At 40.3% G+C, this 18,646-nt stretch overlaps 3 protein-coding genes across 3 annotated transcripts; 2 read left to right on the forward strand and 1 right to left on the reverse strand.

Moving 5' to 3' along the window:
* Window positions 1-1,166: 1,166 nt before the first annotated feature.
* On the reverse strand, window positions 1,167-1,652 carry LOC138830453 (keratin-associated protein 9-2-like). The gene has a single exon (XM_070026834.1). It carries the CDS (start codon window positions 1,650-1,652, stop codon window positions 1,167-1,169), a length of 486 nt encoding a protein of 161 aa, XP_069882935.1.
* A 5,475-nt stretch (window positions 1,653-7,127) lies between these two features.
* Window positions 7,128-7,640, forward strand: LOC138830454 (keratin-associated protein 4-2-like). The gene has a single exon (XM_070026835.1). It carries the CDS (start codon window positions 7,128-7,130, stop codon window positions 7,638-7,640), a length of 513 nt encoding a protein of 170 aa, XP_069882936.1.
* Window positions 7,641-14,484: 6,844 nt separating this feature from the next.
* Window positions 14,485-14,961, forward strand: LOC138830538 (keratin-associated protein 4-3-like). The gene has a single exon (XM_070026913.1). It carries the CDS (start codon window positions 14,485-14,487, stop codon window positions 14,959-14,961), a length of 477 nt encoding a protein of 158 aa, XP_069883014.1.
* Window positions 14,962-18,646: the final 3,685 nt, after the last annotated feature.

The raw sequence follows: 18,646 nt of genomic DNA on the forward strand, positions 1-18,646 counted from the left end.
CCTGAAGCTAATTCACCATGCTATCTTCCAGTGCTAGTGGGCTGCAGGCATAGATGGTATTCTTGAGCTGCATAGCAAGCACTAGACCCTGAGTTCAAACCCCACTGCCACCAAAAGAAATAGCCTTCAAAGTATATATTGAAACCTATTAAAATATGTTTCCTTGTAGCTGCACTAATTTATTAAGGTTTTAAAACTTTAATATTTTACAAGTACCATTAAAAATTGCAACTATTTCACTTTGTATTCCCAGAGTGCAAACAGTAGGTGGTTGAAGAAGGAATAAATTATTCAACTAAACATTTTTTTAAGTTTTTAGTGAGATTATCTTTCAGAAGCCGAAGAAGCATTAAAGTTTCTTTAGTTCTTTATTGAATATCCTTTGGTGGTTGACAATTTTTTTCTTTATTGGGTTATAACAGATGTCCATGCATGCAGAAAATCAGTTCATTTTCTGTTAAAGTTTTTTTATCATTTGTTAACAATAGGTCTTTAAGATATTTGATTTTATTCACATATTTTTAAGATAGGGTCTCTCTTGGTGATCCTAAACTCTCAATCCTTTTGCTTCAGCCTTCTGAGTGCTGGAATGACAGCTATAGACTATCAGACCTAGCTTCTTCATTTACAAAAAAATCCCCAGTCAGATATATAGATAATTAGATTTTCCTTTCCTTTCCTTTCCTTCCCTTTCCTTCCCTTCACTTCCTTTTCCTTTCCTTTCATTCCCTTTCCTTTCCTTTGCATTCCTTCCCCCTCCCTCGCTCGCTCACTCTCTCTTTTTCTTTCTTCTCTTACATTCCTTCCATCCTTCCATCCTTCCTTTCTTTCTTCCTTCCTTCCTTCCTTCCTTCCTTCCTTCCTTCCTTCCTTCCTTCCTTCCTTCCTTCCTTCCTTCCATCTTTCTTCCATCTTAATTTAAAGAGAGAGTAATAAGTTTTTCCAGTAGAAGACCATGAATCCAGGTCTTGCTTGGTGTCACCAAGTAGCAACTAAACAAAGATCAGCTTGCTGTGCACACTCACAAATCTGTTCACAGGGAGATTGGCAGTTTGATGAGTGTTGGATACAATTAGGACAAAAAAAGTGATGAGCCTGGCATGGTTTTTGGCAGGTCTGAGAGTAGAAGGTTATTCTAGGCAGGTAGTGGATCTGTGATGAGTTGATCAACAGCTACAGGGCTGGCAGCAGCTGGATCCACAGCCCTGGGACAGACAACCAGGCACACGGACACATGTGGGGTAGTAGCAGGTCCTTGTGCAGTACACAGGTCCAGAGCAAACTGGCTGGCAACAGCTGGACTGGCCGCAAGGCTGGCAGCAGCTGGACTCACAGCAGCTGGGCTGGCAGCAGGGCTGGCAGCAGCTAGACTCACAGCAGCTGGGCTGGCAGCAGGGCTGGCAGCAGCTAGACACACAGCAGCAGGGCTGGCAGCAGGGTCTGCTGCAGCAGCTGGTCACACAGGTGGGTCTGAAGCGGGTTGTGCAGCAGGTAGTTTGGCAGCAGGGCTGGCAGCAGCTGGAGCTGCCGCAGCTGGGCTGGCAGCAGGGCTGGCAGCAGCTGGTCACACAGGTGGGTCTCCAGCAGGTGGTTCTGCAGCAGGTGGTCCTGCAGCAGGTGGGCTGGCAGCAAGGGGAGCAGCAGTTGGTCATGTTAGCAGGTGTGGAGGATGGGCTTCTGTTCCCAGGTGAGGTTCCCTGAAATCTATTGTCACTTGGTCTATGGTGCCTTTTTATACGTGGTGCTCCAGAATTTGGACCAATAAGCACAAGTTATGTTTTTGTTTATGCTCATTTCCTCAACCCACTGCTTGAAGGAGGAAGTAGTTCCTAGATGCTGTCCATTTCCTTTGAGTAGTTTCCTTGTTTGCTTTCCTAATTGGCAACTAACCAGCCTAGACTCTTTTCCGGCAATGAGAAATCAGTCATCATTCTGTGTGTCAGTGAAATGATAATCCCCTTCTTTGAAGACATGTTTAGTATTTGATCACCTAACAGGTCCAGTTTAGACTGGTGGTAGGTTAGAAGTATTCTTATAGTTTTCCTGGGTGCTACTTACTTTGGGAAGTACCTCTGTAGGGAGGGTGATGTTGATGAGTCATGATGCTGAATTAAAATCAGATTAAGGTTTGGAAACCACTCATATTGTAGAAGACTGGAGCCAGATTTATTTTCCTGCTGCAAGCAATGAAGATCATTTCTGCAGAAGACAATAGACTTGAGAATTGGACTTGCTCTGTTAATTACTAACTTCATTTAAAATCATTTTTCTTTTCTTTTTCTTTTTTTTATTGTGAGAATACCGTACAGAGGGGTTACAATTACATGAGCAAGGTAATGACTACATTTCTTATCAAGCACTGTTGCATCCTCCTTTGTTTCCCTCATTTTTCTTCTCTGAAAGTGAATACCTTCGCTTCCTTTGGGCAAAGGCCTTCTGAGAGGAAAATGAGAGAATATATAGAATATTCAGCTCTAGAGTTAAGGTTAAATATACTGCTGTATAAAATAAACCGACAAAATAAAAAACAAAAATCATAGGATATAGGATAATGTGACTCTTTTAGCCTGACACTGTGGCTTTTCCCTGAATTGTTAGCTACTTGGGAGGCTCAGACTGTGGTTTGAGATCAGCCTAGGCAGGGAAGTTTTGAGAGATCATTTCTCAACCCATAGCTAGACACAGTGGTGTTTACTATTAGCCCAAGTTACATGCAAAGCTGAGATTGGGAGGATCGAGGTTCGGTGCCTAGCCTGAGCAGAAAAGTCCATGGACACTTCATCTCAATGGAAGAGCAAGGTCTGAGGATTGCAGTTTGAAGCCAGCCTGGGCAGGAAAGTCTGTGAGACTCTTGTCTCTCATTAACCACCAAAAAGCAAAGAAAAAAACCCACCAAAAAGCTATGGCTTAAGTGGCAGATTGCCAGCCTTGAGTGAAAAGCTAGGAAGCAATGCCCAAGCCCTGAGTTCAAGCCTTGGTATCGAGACACATACACACACACACACACACACACACACACACACACACACACACACACACACACACACACACACACACACACACACACACACACACACACACACACACACACACACGGAAGCTGAACTCACGTACCTTAAACCCAGTTATACTTTTTACCTTTGTTAAACTTTACAAGTGTGCTTTGCTGATTTTATTACTCAACATTTTGCTGTAATACCTCAAGGTCTAACTTCTTCTGTGTTAACCTATTTACATCTATTTTTAAACTGTATTCAAATTAAATGGACTCATGTCTTCTCTTGCATTTGGGAACAGCAAGTTAAATGGTTGGAAGGCACAATGAATGACTCATCCTGTGCTCAGAATATCAATGGTGCAGCTAAGAGTACAGGAGGAAATGGAGGAGATGGTGAAGAAATTTATAAGGATTTGGATACCTTTAGGGATAAAGAGTTAAGTAAATGAATATGACCCATAGAGGTTTTGACAAAAAGCTCAGAAAATCTTGGGCTGGGAAGGTGGCTCAGTGGTAGAGCGCTTGCCTTGCGTGCCTGAAGCCCTGGGTTTGATTCCTCAGCACCACATAAGCAAAAAGAAAAAAGCGGGAAGTGGCACTGTGGCTTAAGTGGTAGAGTGCTAGCCTTGAGCTGAAGAGCTGAGGGACAGCGCCCAGGCCCAGAGTTCAGGCCCCACGACCGGACCCAAAAATAAAAAAAAACAAACAACAAAAGCTCAGAAAATCTGGTAAGTTCTCTTTCAATAATATATACAATAGTAAGGAAAAACACATCCTTAATGTAGTGAAGCGATGGTGTCTTTTCAGCAAGTTATAGAAGGAGATTTGACTGGAAAAGGACAGTTGTAACTCCAGAACTGTGATGGTAAATCTTGTTTTTTTGGTAGTGGAAGGAGGGGGTTGTTGGGTTTGAACTCAGGGCCTGGGCATTGTTCCTGAGTTCTTTTACTCAGGGTTAGCATTTTGCCATTTTAAGGCACAGTTCCACTTCTGATTTTGGAGTGGTTTGTTGAAAATTAGTCTCATGGGGACTTCTTGCCTTGGCTGGCTTTGCACCAAGATTCTCAGATCTCAGCCTCCTGAGTAGCTAGGGTTACAGGTGTGAGCCCCCAGTGCCTGGCTTGATGGTCAATCTTGATAGACCACTTGGTCAGATTGACAGGCACCTAGGAGATGAGCAATGCTCACCTCTGAGTGTCTGTGAAGGGATTTCTAGAGATGATTAGAAGACAATGAACTAATGAGTGGTTTCATCCTTTTCTGGCTTCAAAATCTGAATAGACTTAGGACATGTAGTAGTTATACTGAGGAAGGGGACCTTGGTTGAAAGAAGGAGGCCTTTAGAGGTATGTTCTTGGGGGAAGGGGGCTCCATCTTTCCCTGGCCCCTTCCTCTTGTCACTTTTCTCTGCTTCCTGACTGCCTTGATATGAACTGCTCCTACATGGCTGACATGTCTGAGGCTGTGAGTCACCCTCGATCTTTCCTTCTCACACATTGTTTCTGTCAGGAATTAGTAACAACAAAGATAAAACTGCCTAACACAGAACCTCATGTTATTGGAGACCCATCTAAAATGTAACCCATGATCCTACTCTGACCCAGGCTGTGACAAAAGCCTCTGCTAGAAGAAGAGCTGCCTCCACTTCCTACTGCTGCCAGCCCAGCTGACACCAGGCTAAATGCTGGCCCCCCCTCCATGATTCTCTTGTTGAACTTCCTGACTACCAGCCTTTGATAAGCATCATGTGCTGCCAGTAGGTTCGCCTTTCTCATTTTCTTTGTCTATTGTCCCTGGCCTTGTGCCTACAATCACTATGTATATTTATCCCCCAGTGGCCAAGCCACCAAGCAGCTATTTAAAGTAGCTATTTAAATCAATAAAACCCCAGAACCCCTAACTTCTATGTCTATTACCTTGGCATTCAGTCAGATGACCAAATGTCTCACATTACCTCATAGAAACATGTGCCTAGTCTTTTCACTGCTGAGCATGTGTTGGTTGTGGCAAGGAATTATGTGTTTTAGGATGACTATGTCCCAATAAATGCTTACTCTCTTGTATCATTACCATTTGTGGTTCTCAATAATTACTTGTATTTGTATTTCAACAAAATATTTATAAAATGTTTATTTAAATTTGTTTACTTATGTAAATTTATTCATTTAAATAAATGGGGGCCGGTGTTCTGAATGTGAACAAAGGAAATGACTTACATTTAAGAATCAAAGCCTGTGTGAAAGAAAATGGGAATGCATTAGATTTCTCCAAAAGCAGATTGCCTACTTTACTTGCCCTGGAGTTTCTTGAGACAAGAACCCGAACTTCTTGGGGGGGAGGGTGGGTGTGGTTGAAGAGATGGGAAGGAAGGAATGGTAGGGAAAAACAAAGGAGGAGGCAACAATGTTTGATAAGAAATATACTCATTACCTTGCTCATGTAACTGTAACCCTTCTATACAATATTTTCACAATAAAAAACTTACTTAAAATAATCCAGAACTTCTCTTTAACTACATTTAATTTAAGGATCAAGCAGCAAGTTCTTGGGATGTGCATAAGATGAATGAGTTCCGGTCCTGAAGCTAATTCACCATGCTATCTTCCAGTGCTAGTGGGCTGCAGGCATGGATGGTATTCTTGAGCCTGCATAGCAAGCACTAGACCCTGAGTTCAAACCCCACTGCCACCAAAAGAAATAGCCTTCAAAGTACATATTGAAACATATTAAAATGTTTCCTTGTAGCTGCCCTAATTTATTAAGGTTTTAAAACTTTAATATTTTATAATTACCATTAAAATTGCAACTATTTCACTTTGTGTTCCCAGAGTGCAAACAGTAGGTGGTTGAAGAAGGAATAAATTATTCAATTAACATTTTTTTAAAGTTTTTAGTGAGACTATCTTTCAGAAGCTGAAGAAGCATTGAAGTTTCTTTCTTAGTGAAATGACTAGTTCTTTATTGAATATTCTTTAGTGATTGACAATTTTTTTCTTTATTGGGTTATAACAGATGTCCATGCATGCAGGAAATCAGTTCATTTTCTGTTAAAGTTTTAATATTTGTTAACAATATGTCTTCAAGCTATTTGATTTAATTTACATATTTTTAAGATAGAGTCTTCCTTGGTGATCCTAAACTCTCAATCCTTTTGCTTCAGCCTTCTGAGTGCTGGAATGACAGGTATAGACTACCAGATCTAGCATCTTCATTTATAAAAATTCCCCAGTCAGATATATAGATACTTAGATTTTCTTCTTTTCCCTTCCTTCCCCCTCCCTTGCTCTCTCTTTCTCTCTCTCTTTCTTTCTTCCTTTCTTCCTTTCACCTTTCTTTTTCTTTCTTTCCTTTTCTTTCGTGACTTGATTGCACTGGAGCTTGAACTTAGTACTTGGGTGCTGTCCCTTGGCTTTTTTTTCTCTACATTACCACCTGAGCCACACCTGCACTTCCAGGTTTATTGGAGATAAGAATCTCATGGATGTTCTTGCCTTGGATGACTTTGAACCACAATCACATCAGCCTTCTTAGTAGTTAGGTTTATAGATGAAAGCCACCAGTGCCAGGCCTAATTTTTGTTATGAAATTATTAATATTTCTTTTGCTATTAACTATCCTGTCTTATAAAAGTCATACTGATTCAAATATTTCAAGAGAATTTCCAAGTTTGGTTCTGTACTTTCATATGATTTACTGTTGATCTTAAAAGAGTCTAGAAAACAAGGAATGGAGTTGTAGAGGACAAGAATGAGTTGCAAAGCCCTCACACTGACACATGGAAGGTTGAAATTTATATGATCTTTCACATGACAACCACTCAGAGGAGCAACATGAAGAGTCCTTGACTTTAGATGATAAACATAAGGAAGTGTGGACCAAGGTGACTCAGGAGAAAACACTGGGTTTGATAAACTTAAGGCAGAAATGCATACTCCCTGACCTTTATATAGAATCTTCCACAACTAACTCATTTGGTAATTGTTTCTCTATTAAATAAACAATAACAAGGAAATAGCCCTTCGCAGAGTGAGACCAGCCGGGTATAAAAGTGGACACAGTGTAGGAGACTCCCACACCTGAGAAACTTACTCTCTTGGAAACCTATCTAGAACCTCCATCCCCAGACACCATGGTCAACTCCTGTTGTGGCTCCACCTGCTCTGAGCAGGGCTGTGGCCAGGAGACCTGCTGCCAGCCCAGCTGTGGTGGTTCTAGCTGCTGTCGTCCTACCTGCTGCCAGACCACCTGCTGCCAGACCACCTGCTGCCGCCCCAGCTGTGGTGTGTCCAGCTGCTGCCGCCCCAGCTGCTGCCGCCCAGTCTGTTGCCAGACCACCTGCTGCCGCCCCAGCTGTGGTGTGTCCAGCTGCTGCCGCCCCAGCTGCTGCCGCCCAGTCTGCTGCCAGACCACCTGCTGCTGCCCCAGCTGCTGCCAGACCACCTGCTGTCGCCCCAGCTGTGGTGTGTCCAGTTGCTGCCGCCCAGTCTGCTGCCAGACCACCTGCTGCCGCCCCAGCTGCTGCCAGACCACCTGCTGTCGCCCCAGCTGTGGTGTGTCCAGTTGCTGCCAGACCACCTGCTGCCGCCCCAGCTGTGGTGTGTCCAGCTGCTGCCGCCCAGTCTGCTGCCAGAACACCTGCTAACGTACAATTTGCTGTCCCACTGGCTGCTGTGGGTCTCATTGAACCTCCCATCTGACGACCAACCCGAGAGTCAGTCATCCTTACAACAGTGTCACCTACTGCAACTTTTCCCTGTGTTGAATGGTCACCAGCTTTCTTATCCTGCTACACGAGGAAGAACTTTGCCAAAGGACATCTCTCTACATTTAGACATCACTCATCCATCCCATGAGTGTGCCCAACTGGGCCACAGATACACGATACCCTCATTCTCAGCCCTCAAGTCCGTGACTGTCCTCTTTGTCTTTTCAATTATGTGTTAATTATTCTTCAATAAATATTACTTTGCCATCAGAAATTCTTGCATTTTCTTTTATTTATTTTTTATTTTCGGTTTGATGGTCAGTTTCTTTTCTCACGCTATTTCTTTCAAGGTGAAGAAGAGTTTCTGTACCCAGGATAAAAGCTGATTTTGCTAGAATACTGATTTTGTTAGACTGTTGATTTTGCCAGTACATTCCTACACTTATCATGGCCCAGTTTGCATCAACCAAGAAACCGAATCAAACTAAATATCCACCAAATGATGGGTGGATAAACAAAATGTTGTAATGCATAACGGAACACAAGTCATCCACAAAAATGAATGAAATCCTGTCACTTGTGGCGCTATGGATGGAGCTAGAATAGGTGATGTTAAGTGGAATCATCCAGGCGCAGAGAGAAAAAAGTTCTGCATGACATCACTCACACGTGGAATCTAAAAAAGTTAATCTTATAGAAGTAAAAAAAAGTAGAAAAGTGGTTACCAGAAGCTGGGGAGAGTAAGGGATAAGGTTGGCTTATAATAAAGTTACCCTTAAATGACAGAAATAAGTTATGGTGTTCCATTGTACAGTAAGGTGCCTATGTATTGCTTTGAAATATATAGAATCTTACATAAGATTCTATATAGAAAGCTAGAAGAAATGGTGTTGACTGTTTTCAATATCAATAAATGATAACTATTTGAGAAGGTAAATATGCTTACCCTGATTTGAACATATGTATGAGGTGCATGTATCAAAACATCAGGTGATGCCCTATAAATATATACAGCTTTTATATGCCAATTATAAAAACAAAGAAAGGGCTGGATGTGGAGATGCATACCTAGAATCCTTAGCTTCTTGAGAGTCAGAAATAGGAGTCATGGTTTGAGGTTAGTCCAGGCAAAATGTGAGTAAGATTTATTGGGGGAAAAAAAGCCAGCTATAGTGGTACTCATCTGTAATCCTAGCTATTTGGGAAGTGAAGGTAGGAGGCTCATAGTCTGAGGCCAGCCCAGGAAAAGGCCCAAGATCTTATCTGAAAACAAAATGCTAAAGCAAAGCAAAAGAGTCTGGAAGTATAGCTAAAATAGTAGAATGCTTTCCTAATAAGCTTGGGCACTGAGTTCAAACCTGAAGGAAGGAAAGGAAGGAGAGAGAGGTGGATGGAAAGGAGGAAGAAAAGAAGACATATTAACTAACAATAGCTTTCTTATTTAGTGGATAAGATCATGGATCACCTGGTATGTCCATTGAACTTATGGATGATTCACTCTACAACCTTAGATTTAATAGGGAGACATGTCAGGTACAGTATGTTTGGAATATTACTGAAAAAGAAGAATGTATTGCTGGAAGAAGAACAATATCCATGAATTGGTTCACATACATAAAATGTATCAAGTCTAAAAATTCAGGAGAGTATACACAGCCCATAAAACATAAGCCAAGGTAAAATCAGAGGATTGAATGACTGCTAAATGTTCGTATTCTCATAATCTTTGGCTTAGTGATATCTGTACTATTTTTTTGGTGGTATTAAAATCAGAGCCTTGTACACAGTAGGTAAAATGCTCTACTACTGAGCTACATTTCGTGGCTCTAAATGTTCATATGGGAGAATTATTGTTCAAAAGATACCAAGAAACCATTGCAATCCTTTCAAGGGTTAGGAGAAGATAGATGTAAAGATTAATTCATAGAGTCTTAATTCATTCATTAATTCATAGGGACTTGGTGTGGCTGGTCCTCTGAGAAAAGGCTCTGGAATGTCAGATTGAAGCCACAGATGCAGTGGGAAAGTCAGTGTGTGTAATGGATAAGACATGTCAGCTATGGGAAGAAAAGTGATGCAAGTTAAGTTGGAAATACTGGATAAGTTCTATTTTTATGGTGCCTGACACATGAGTGACATCCAGTCATGCTCCATTGAAGTTCCAAACATAAGGTTTGACACATGGACTCATTCAACACGAGCTGGCTGAAGTTACCTCTACAACGTGCTAATCACGCAGTTAATTTTCCATCAGTTCTCTTCCATTGTAAAGTCATATCTGCAGATTTAAGAGCTGCAGACTAACTCTGGGCAAAGTCTTTTAGTTGGGAAGAGAATAAAATAGAAACAAAGGCATCACAAGCATAACATGTTCAGTCATGAATGGAGTGGTAATGGAATACAACAATCATATCCTCAGTCTTCATGTGAGGATACACACATCCAAAATATAGGGAATAGTCTTCATCCTTGAGAAGGAAATCCTGACATTTGTGAAAATGTGGAGCAATCTACGGAACAATATGTTAAATAAAATAAGCCAGACAGGGTTCTATACAAGATATCACTTACACTCAATCCAAAAGAGTCAAACTCAAACTCACTGAAGGAAACAGAGAGTAAACAGATAGCTGCCGAGGAATAGTAGTAACAGGAATGGGGAAAATGTTCATCAAAGAACTTTAGTTATACAAGATGAACAAGTTTTGGAAATCTAATGTACAATAAGAACACAGTTATTGGTATTGAATTGTATAATCAAAATTTACTAAAACAGTACGCCTTAAATGTTCCCTCTGTAAAAGGGTCATCATGTGAGGCAAAAGATTTGTTAATTATACAGATTGGTGTAAAAAATTCACAATGTAGATCTATATCAAAATACCTTAAGTACACACAATTTTATTTGTTAATTGTATCTGAAAAATAGCTAAGATGAAACACTTCCAAGAATATAAAATAAAAGAAGCATGGTACCAGGATGCTAGAAGGGGTGACGGGCTAAGTGTTGGAAGAGATTGCTGGAGAAGGTAATGTTACCAAAGTCTTAAAGGACAAGTAGCATGGAGTGTCTATGGTTTCTGAAATAGAAATAGGGGCCCTTAAGCACCATTTATTGCCTACAGGACTCCAGCTTTACAATTCTCCAAAGGGCTTTCCAAGAACATTTCTAACTAACTTAAAGCTCATGTTTGTAAACACGTGTCTTCTGTTGTGAGCCCAGTTATGAGTCACTGGGGATTTTCACTCCCCAATCCACCCTTCTCCCTTGATCCTGAGGATATGGAACTTAGCAGACTGTGGAATCAGCAACTCACTTTCCTTCTGAGAATGATTCATCTCTAAGAGCATTATATAATCCTGGGGAATGTTGAGTGTTGGGACAATTATTCATTACTTACTGCTTTTACCTTTTCTCCTCCTATGATCCATGCTATTGATGGCCAAATAAAACCTATTTTTTAAGATAAAACATTCATTATCATAATTTAGTTTTAGTTATTTTTGTTTTGTTTTTAAAATTTAATTTTATTGTCAAGATGATGTGCAGAGGGGTTATAGTTACATATGTAAGGTAATGAGTACATTTCTTGTCAAACATTGTTATTCCCTCCCTCCTACTTTCTCTCCTCCCCAGTGGCCTCCTCAAAGTTGTGAAGTTCATTGCTAACATGTTATCTCGTTGCATTGGTTCTACCCTTGTCCTTTGTCTCACTATTTTGTTGTTCTCCTTACCTTCCCTCATCCAGATAAACATATATACAATAGCCAGGGTACCAAAATAAAATACAGTGACAACAAGGGATAAACCATAGGGAAAAAAAGAAAAAAAATAAGAAAAATAAATAACTTCACATAATACATTAAAAACAACAACAAAGGAAAACCTCTTGTTTCCATATCTTGGAGCTCATTTTGCTTAACACCATCTTATATAGTCATATGTACACAGCTGAGCTATTGTGATCCTCTTCTAGGACCATCCTAGACATACACTAATTATTATAAATGAGGGAAACCATGGAGCCTATGTTTCTTTGGGTCTGGCTTACTTCACTCAATATGATTTTCATTGCAGCATTATTGACCATAGCTAAGATATGGAACCAACCCAGATACTCCTCAGTAGATGAATGGATCAAGAAAATGTGGTATATAAACTCAATGGAATTCTATGCTTCCACGAGAAAGAATGGCATTGCCCCGTTCACAAGGAAATGGAAAGATTTTTTAAAAAATCATATTATTTTTAGTACTTTGATTTGTTAACCATGACCAGTTTTAGTTCTTGGTATTGGGGAGGGGGTATTGTAGGAAGTACCATTCATCTATTGTTCTTTAGAAACTCAAAGTTCTTCCAATTATTGCCCATCAGTTCTACAATAATGAGTAATACAATGTCTGATGCACGTGGAGCACCTGGGAGAGTCAGGAGTTAAGGCCCTTTCAGTGAGAAACTGGAATTTGTTTTTGTTTGTTTTCTTGCTAGCTCTACACTGAACTAGAGGGAGTAGCCATTGAAATTTACCTAAGCCTGTTGAAAAGTGCTTCTTTGATCTCTGTTGTCCATGGGGACTCTTGAATTTAAGAGGCAGTCCCTTTGATGAGCGCTATAAAAGTTAAGAGTGCTTGCTGGGTGGTCCAACTCCTTTCAAGGAGAAGATGGAGACTTGGTTTTATTGAGGTGGGCAGGGGATGAAAGTCTTACTAATTACCTCTGCTGCCAATTCTTAGATGCATGCTAGAAGCCTGATTCTGGGTAACAGCTAGGAGAACGTGCAGTCAGATTCCTCCAGGACTTGGTATTATTGCTTCCTCTGTATGATCTGAGTCAAGGGCTGGGAGTTAGTCAATTGAAGGAGGGATAGCTTGCCTGCATATTTAAAGCCATCTCTTTGTTCCAGAAAGCTAGCAAACATGGAGTCTCCTTACCATTCTCTATGCTAGGTGATTTAAAAGCTAGTCTTTCTGGTTGAAGTTAAATTGAAGAGCTCAATGAGATACTGATTGCTTCTGAGGGAAAGGTTGGAGACCTGGCCTTACTGCTGTAATGCACTGGTCAGAGAGGGCTGGTATAGTGCCCTGTTTTCTTGCCGAATGAACTCCCAGATCAAACTTCTCCATTTCTGTAGGCTTATATGCATCTCTGCATCCATCCCTGAGCTGCAGCTCTACGCTCAATTTTGCCATCTCATCTTAGAGTCTTGAAATGGGAATTACCACAGAAGCAATAAAGAAAAAAGAAAGAAGGTCTAGGCTCATTCAAAGACCTTCGGAGACAGCCCTCCTGCCTAAAACTCCACAGCCCTCCCTTCTAGTTCACAGGAAGCCCTATTTGCCTCTTGTGAGGCATTGCTTTCCTATGCACTAAATAGTTGAAAAACGTTGTCTTTGTGGAATTCCCTCTTATGAAATATGTCAGTGGTCTTTTTGGTTTGTGAATCAGCATTTTGTGGCAGGAGGGAGACTCAAAATATTTAGAAACCAGTATTTTAACTTCACAAGCTGGTCAGAATGGGTATGAGGCCTAACCCCAAAATGAGGGTAAGATTCTTCCTTGTGGTTCTTGGTTATATATTCCCTGCTGGATCACGGAGATGTGGCATTAGGGAGGACCCTCTGGGCACTCAGGGCAATGGTTGTTTACCAGCTCATTTTTTGCTATCTCAACCATACAATTGACCTGGTGCTACTACCTGCACATTAGGCTGGCCTGAGATGCCCCAGCTCAACCTCAAAGATAAAAATTAAAAGCTGCCATGATCCCACTGACCGGATGTAATTACTATTAGCAATTAATTAATACCTTAGTACTGCTTTGATATTTTCCTATTCACCTTAAAAGTAATTGAAGCTACACTGTAGATTCTGGTTTTTAAATAGAACTATAAATTTTTCCATACTATAGGTGCAGTTACAAATTCCAATGGTGACTCCTAAAAATCGGTGTCCATCCATGATCTACATTTGCCATTCTTTCTTTTTTGCAAATCTTCTTTTGGTGGCATTGAGGTTTAAACATAGGGCTAACCAATTGCTAGAGATGTATTGTTCTACTGGAACCGTCTCCAAACCAATATGTTTGCCTTTGAAAAAGAGGAAATCTGTCAATAAAACCAAGAACCAGGCAATAGGGTAAGAATAATTTCTATGTCCTGGACCTTTCCCTAATTTTGTCCCCTTGAGTATTTAAATTACAATGAGCCATGCTGATAGATCAAACCTTGCCTTCCAGTGCTAGGATTCTTTACTTTTTAGATTTCATTATATCTGATTGGACAATTAAGTCTCTGGTACATAGGAATGCAACAAAAATGGTGGCCATGGCATGACCCAAAGATGGGTCCAATATTATGTCAATCTTCACATGAACACTGCTCAATAGAAGAAGCTGGAGAGTTTTAAACCTAGATAATGCTCACAAGGAGAGAATGCTGAGGTGACTCAGAAGGAAAGATCAGATGGAGTCGAGAGTCAACACATTTACATTGGAATCAACCAGCATCGGAACCAAAATGAAGCACAGAAAGGAATAAAACTAGAAGTGATTCAGGAAGGATAAACAGCATGAATGTCATTCATCAGGAAATAGGAGCAATGTTTATCATTCAATTTGGAAAATGTAATTGCCTAACTTAACAATTAATTACTTATTAGAATAAACAATAACAAGGAAGAGCTCCTTCAGCAGGCATATATAAGGGACCTTGAGCAAGAAGATTTCCAGATTCAAGAAATATACTCATTTGGAAACCCACTCAGCACTGCCATCCTGAACATCATGATCAACTCTTGTAGCTCTGTCTGCTCTGAGCAGGACTGTGGCCAAGGTCACTGCCAGGAGACCTGTTGCCAGCCCAGTTGCTGTGTATCCAGCTGCTGCAGGCCCTGCTGCCAGTCTGTGTGCTGCCAGCCCTGCTGCCGCCCCAGCTGCTGCCGCCCTAGCTGCTGTATATCCAGTTGCTGCAGGCCCCAATGCTGTACCTCTAGCTGCTGCCGCCCTAGCCACTGCATCTCCAGCTGCTGTAGGCCCTGCTGCCAGTCTGTGTGCTGCCAGTCCTGCTGTCGCCCTAGCTGCTGCGTGTCTAGCTGCTGCAGGCCCCAGTGCTGTACCTCCAGCTGCTGCCGCCCCACCTGCTGTCAGACCACCTGCAGCCGCCCCAGCTGCTGCATCTCCAGCTGCTGCAGGCCCTGCTGCCAGTCTGTGTGCTGCCAGCCCTGCTGCCGTCCCAGCGGCTGTGGTAGTTCTTGCTGCTGATCTAGATCTGTGGACAGTCTAACCCTCATCCTTCAGCCATGGCAGAGAGAACCTCTTTTTGGCAGAAAATGTAGACTTTGCAATAGTATGAACTTCAGACACATTGAGTGATCTGGAAAAGTCTGTTTTCTGTATTGTTATTTAGTCTTTCTTTTTAAAAATTAGAAACACTCTTACTAGTGAATCAGAATTTAGGGCTATATTATGCAGAATTGTTTGAGAATTCCTAACTCTGAATAAAAAGCAAAAGCATTAAAATATTTCACTTATTGATTTTTTTCTTACCAATGTGTGTGTGTGTGTGTTTTTTTTTTGTGACATCTATTTTGATAGGGATTTGCTTGAAGTTTCCCAATAAAGCTTTACTTCTCAGACCCTGGGAGTTCTTATCTTTCATTAATTATTTCTTATTAATGAAGTAGTGTGTTTATATTTCTGTCTCTTTTTCTTGATGACACAGGAGGACATGATATCAGAAGGCCTTAAAACTGAAAAATTAAACTGGTACTTACCATTGAATTTAGTCTTATAGTGAAAATAGGAAACAAATGGCTTTAAAAAGAAGTATTTTCATACACAAAATCAAGGTTTTTTTTTTATTTCAGGGTTACAAGCCAATAAATGTAATATAGTATATTAAAAAATCAAAGATAAAACTCATATGACCATCTTAATAATATTACTCAAAGGCCCTTTGATAAAGCTCAACATCGTTTTATCATAAAAGTTCTGAATAAATTAGATATAAGGAAACTTAAGAGCATTTCCTCTAAGATCAGGAACAAGACAAGATTGCCCACTCCCTCTACTCCTTTTCAGTACAGTGATTGAATTCTTAGCTAGAACAATAAGGCAAGAGCAACAAAAAGGATATGAATTAAAAAGGAGGACATTAAACTACCCATTTGCAAATGATGTGATTACAGATGACAAAATTCTGTAGAGTTAACCCTACTGACACCATCAACAAACCCTTTAGCACTGACACATTCCATCAAGAAGTAAGAAGCAAAGTCAGCATACAAAAATAAAGTATTAGTATATAGCTTTTGCTGTATGCCAATAATACATTGAAGTCAGGTAAGCAATTCTGTTCAGAAACTGAGGACAGTGGTAAAATGGCTAGAACATGTCTGACCTACTCACTATTACCTTACCTTGGCTGTAAATATCTTACATTGTGCAGTAAAAAGTCATGGCTGAGCCCAAGCACTGGTGGCTCACACCTGTAATCCTCGCTACTCAGAAGGCTGAGATCTGAGGATTGCAGTCCAAAGCTTGCCTGGGCAGGAAAGTTCATGAGATTCTTATCTCCAATTAGCAACCAGAATACCAGAAACAGAGTTGTGACTCAAAGTGGTAGAGTTCTAGCCTTGAGCAAAAGAGCTCAGGATTAGCTTCCAGTCCCTGAGTTCAAGCCTCATGACGGACAAAGAAAAAAGTTATGGCTCACATAATCCTATCATTTGGAGGCTCAAACAGGAGGATTGTGAGCCTGAGGCTAACCTGTTCCACTTGGTGAGTTTCAAATAGCCTGGGCCTACAAACAAACCAACAAACAAAAACAGGCAAACAAGGCTAAAGCCAACCAACCAACCTACAAAAGTCATTGAGAGATTAAGGCTGAGTAGATAAAAGAACATAATCCAATGATACATTGCCTACATAAGACTCATTTTAGCTTCAAGAACATACAAGCCTTGAAAAGACAGAGAAAAACATAGAAATAAACCACAGACATCCTGTCAATTACTATTGACAAGGATGCCAAGACCACATAATGCCAAGATCACATAAAAGTCTCCCAAAGACACTATTTTTTTGGGTAGGGGGAGGGGAAATGGATATATATCTATATAAGAATAAAACTTGAACCTTACCTTAAACTATACTGAAAGCAATTCAAAGTTAAAGACTAAAGTGCAAAATCTGAACCTACAACACTCCTAGAAGAAAACAGGCAGAAAGTGTCATGATATCAGGTCTTGACAATATCATTTTGGATATAAAATCTCCGTGTTCTATAGTTAAATGTTAAATTAAAAAGAAGTAAGAAAGAATACTGAAAGCTGCAAGACCAAATTTTGCACAGGCAACCAAAAAAATAGGTATGAATATACTATGAAAGTTCTACACATAAGAACAAAATAAAAGACAACTTACAGAATAGGAGAATATATCTGCAAACAAAATATGTGATTAGTGGTTAATATCCAAACTATACCAGAGTTCATAGCACCCTCCTTCCTCCCCAAAAAGAACATATTCACATTAGCAGTGACTTCTGTAAGTGAAGCTGAGCAACTAAGAACAAAGATTGACAAATGGGATAGTATCAAATTAAAATGCTTCTTCACAGGAAAAAAAAGTCACTAGCCTGGCTGAGAGTCCAGATGTGGACCACCACACCTGGCCAATGATCTCCAAATATTTTGATGAACATATTTTATAGTAAGAATGCCAAAGATGAGAGGTCAATAGCTGTCCTCAGAGAGCAGGAATCAATCACTGCCCCCAAGACAACCCTAGAGCTAAAAGTGACATGTATGAACATGGTACAAAGTCAGGCTTTCCCCCCTCTATTTTAGAGTCTTTTTTGGTGCTGAGATGGGCTTGAACTTGGGATCTCACATTTTTTTAGGGTCTCACATTTTTAATTTTTTATTGTAAAAATAGTGTACAGAGGGGTTACAGTTACATGAGTAAGGTAATGAGTACATTTCCTATGGAGCATTGTCACCTACTCCTTTGTTTTTCCCCTACCATCCCTTCCCCCCATCTCCCCAAATCCCCCCTCTCCCCTAAAGTTGTAAAGTTCATTTTCTATATGGTGTCTTGTACATTTCATTGTTACAATGGGTCATCCTGTATCCTTGTTTCAGCATTTAAGGATCACACATTTTTTGCTTGATTTCTTTGCTCACAGCTTGGCTCTACTACTTGAGCCATTCTCCACCTCTGGATCTTTTTTGCTAGTTATTTGGTTAATTGGAGATAAGGATATCATGGATTTGGTTGCCCAGACTGCCTTTGAACTGCAATTCTTAGATGGAAGCCTTCTGAGAGGGTAGGATTACAGGTGTGAACCAATGACACCCAGTTCTTTCCTTCCTTCCTTGTTTCCTTTCTTCCTTGTTTCCTTCCTTGCTTTGTTTCGTCCTTCTTCCTCCTTTCCTCTTTTCCTCTTTCCCTCTTGCTCTCTCTATTTCTTTCTTTCTTTCAATTTAACATGCCTGTTTTATATGTACAATGCATCTTGGATCAGAGATCCCAATGTATCCCATCCCCCAAAGTATCACAAAGTATCCTAGTCTCATTTTCAGGTGTTTACCTCAAATAATATGATTGTATTCACCCATGATTCCTCTTTCTATTCATTATCCCCTTCCCATTAGCTCCCAATCCCTCCAGATATGAAATATTTCTGCTTCCTGGTATTCATTTTGTTAAACTGTGTATTAATTTTTCAAAGGGGATATATTATGGAATTTCACAATGATGTATACAGGATTTTAGTTTGATCATGTATATATATGTATATGTGTATATATAAATATACACTCACGTACCTGTATGTGTATACCCATATATTTATATTTTAGGTCTAACATCTACATATTCAAGAACCTATGTGCCCTTTGTCTCAATTCACTCAATATAATATTTAGCAGATTCATTCATTTCT

Source organism: Dipodomys merriami, unplaced genomic scaffold, assembly GCF_024711535.1.
Source record: "Dipodomys merriami isolate MVZ:Mamm:240054 unplaced genomic scaffold, mDipMer1.0.p SCAF_19, whole genome shotgun sequence".
Taxonomy (NCBI): Eukaryota; Metazoa; Chordata; class Mammalia; order Rodentia; family Heteromyidae; genus Dipodomys; species Dipodomys merriami.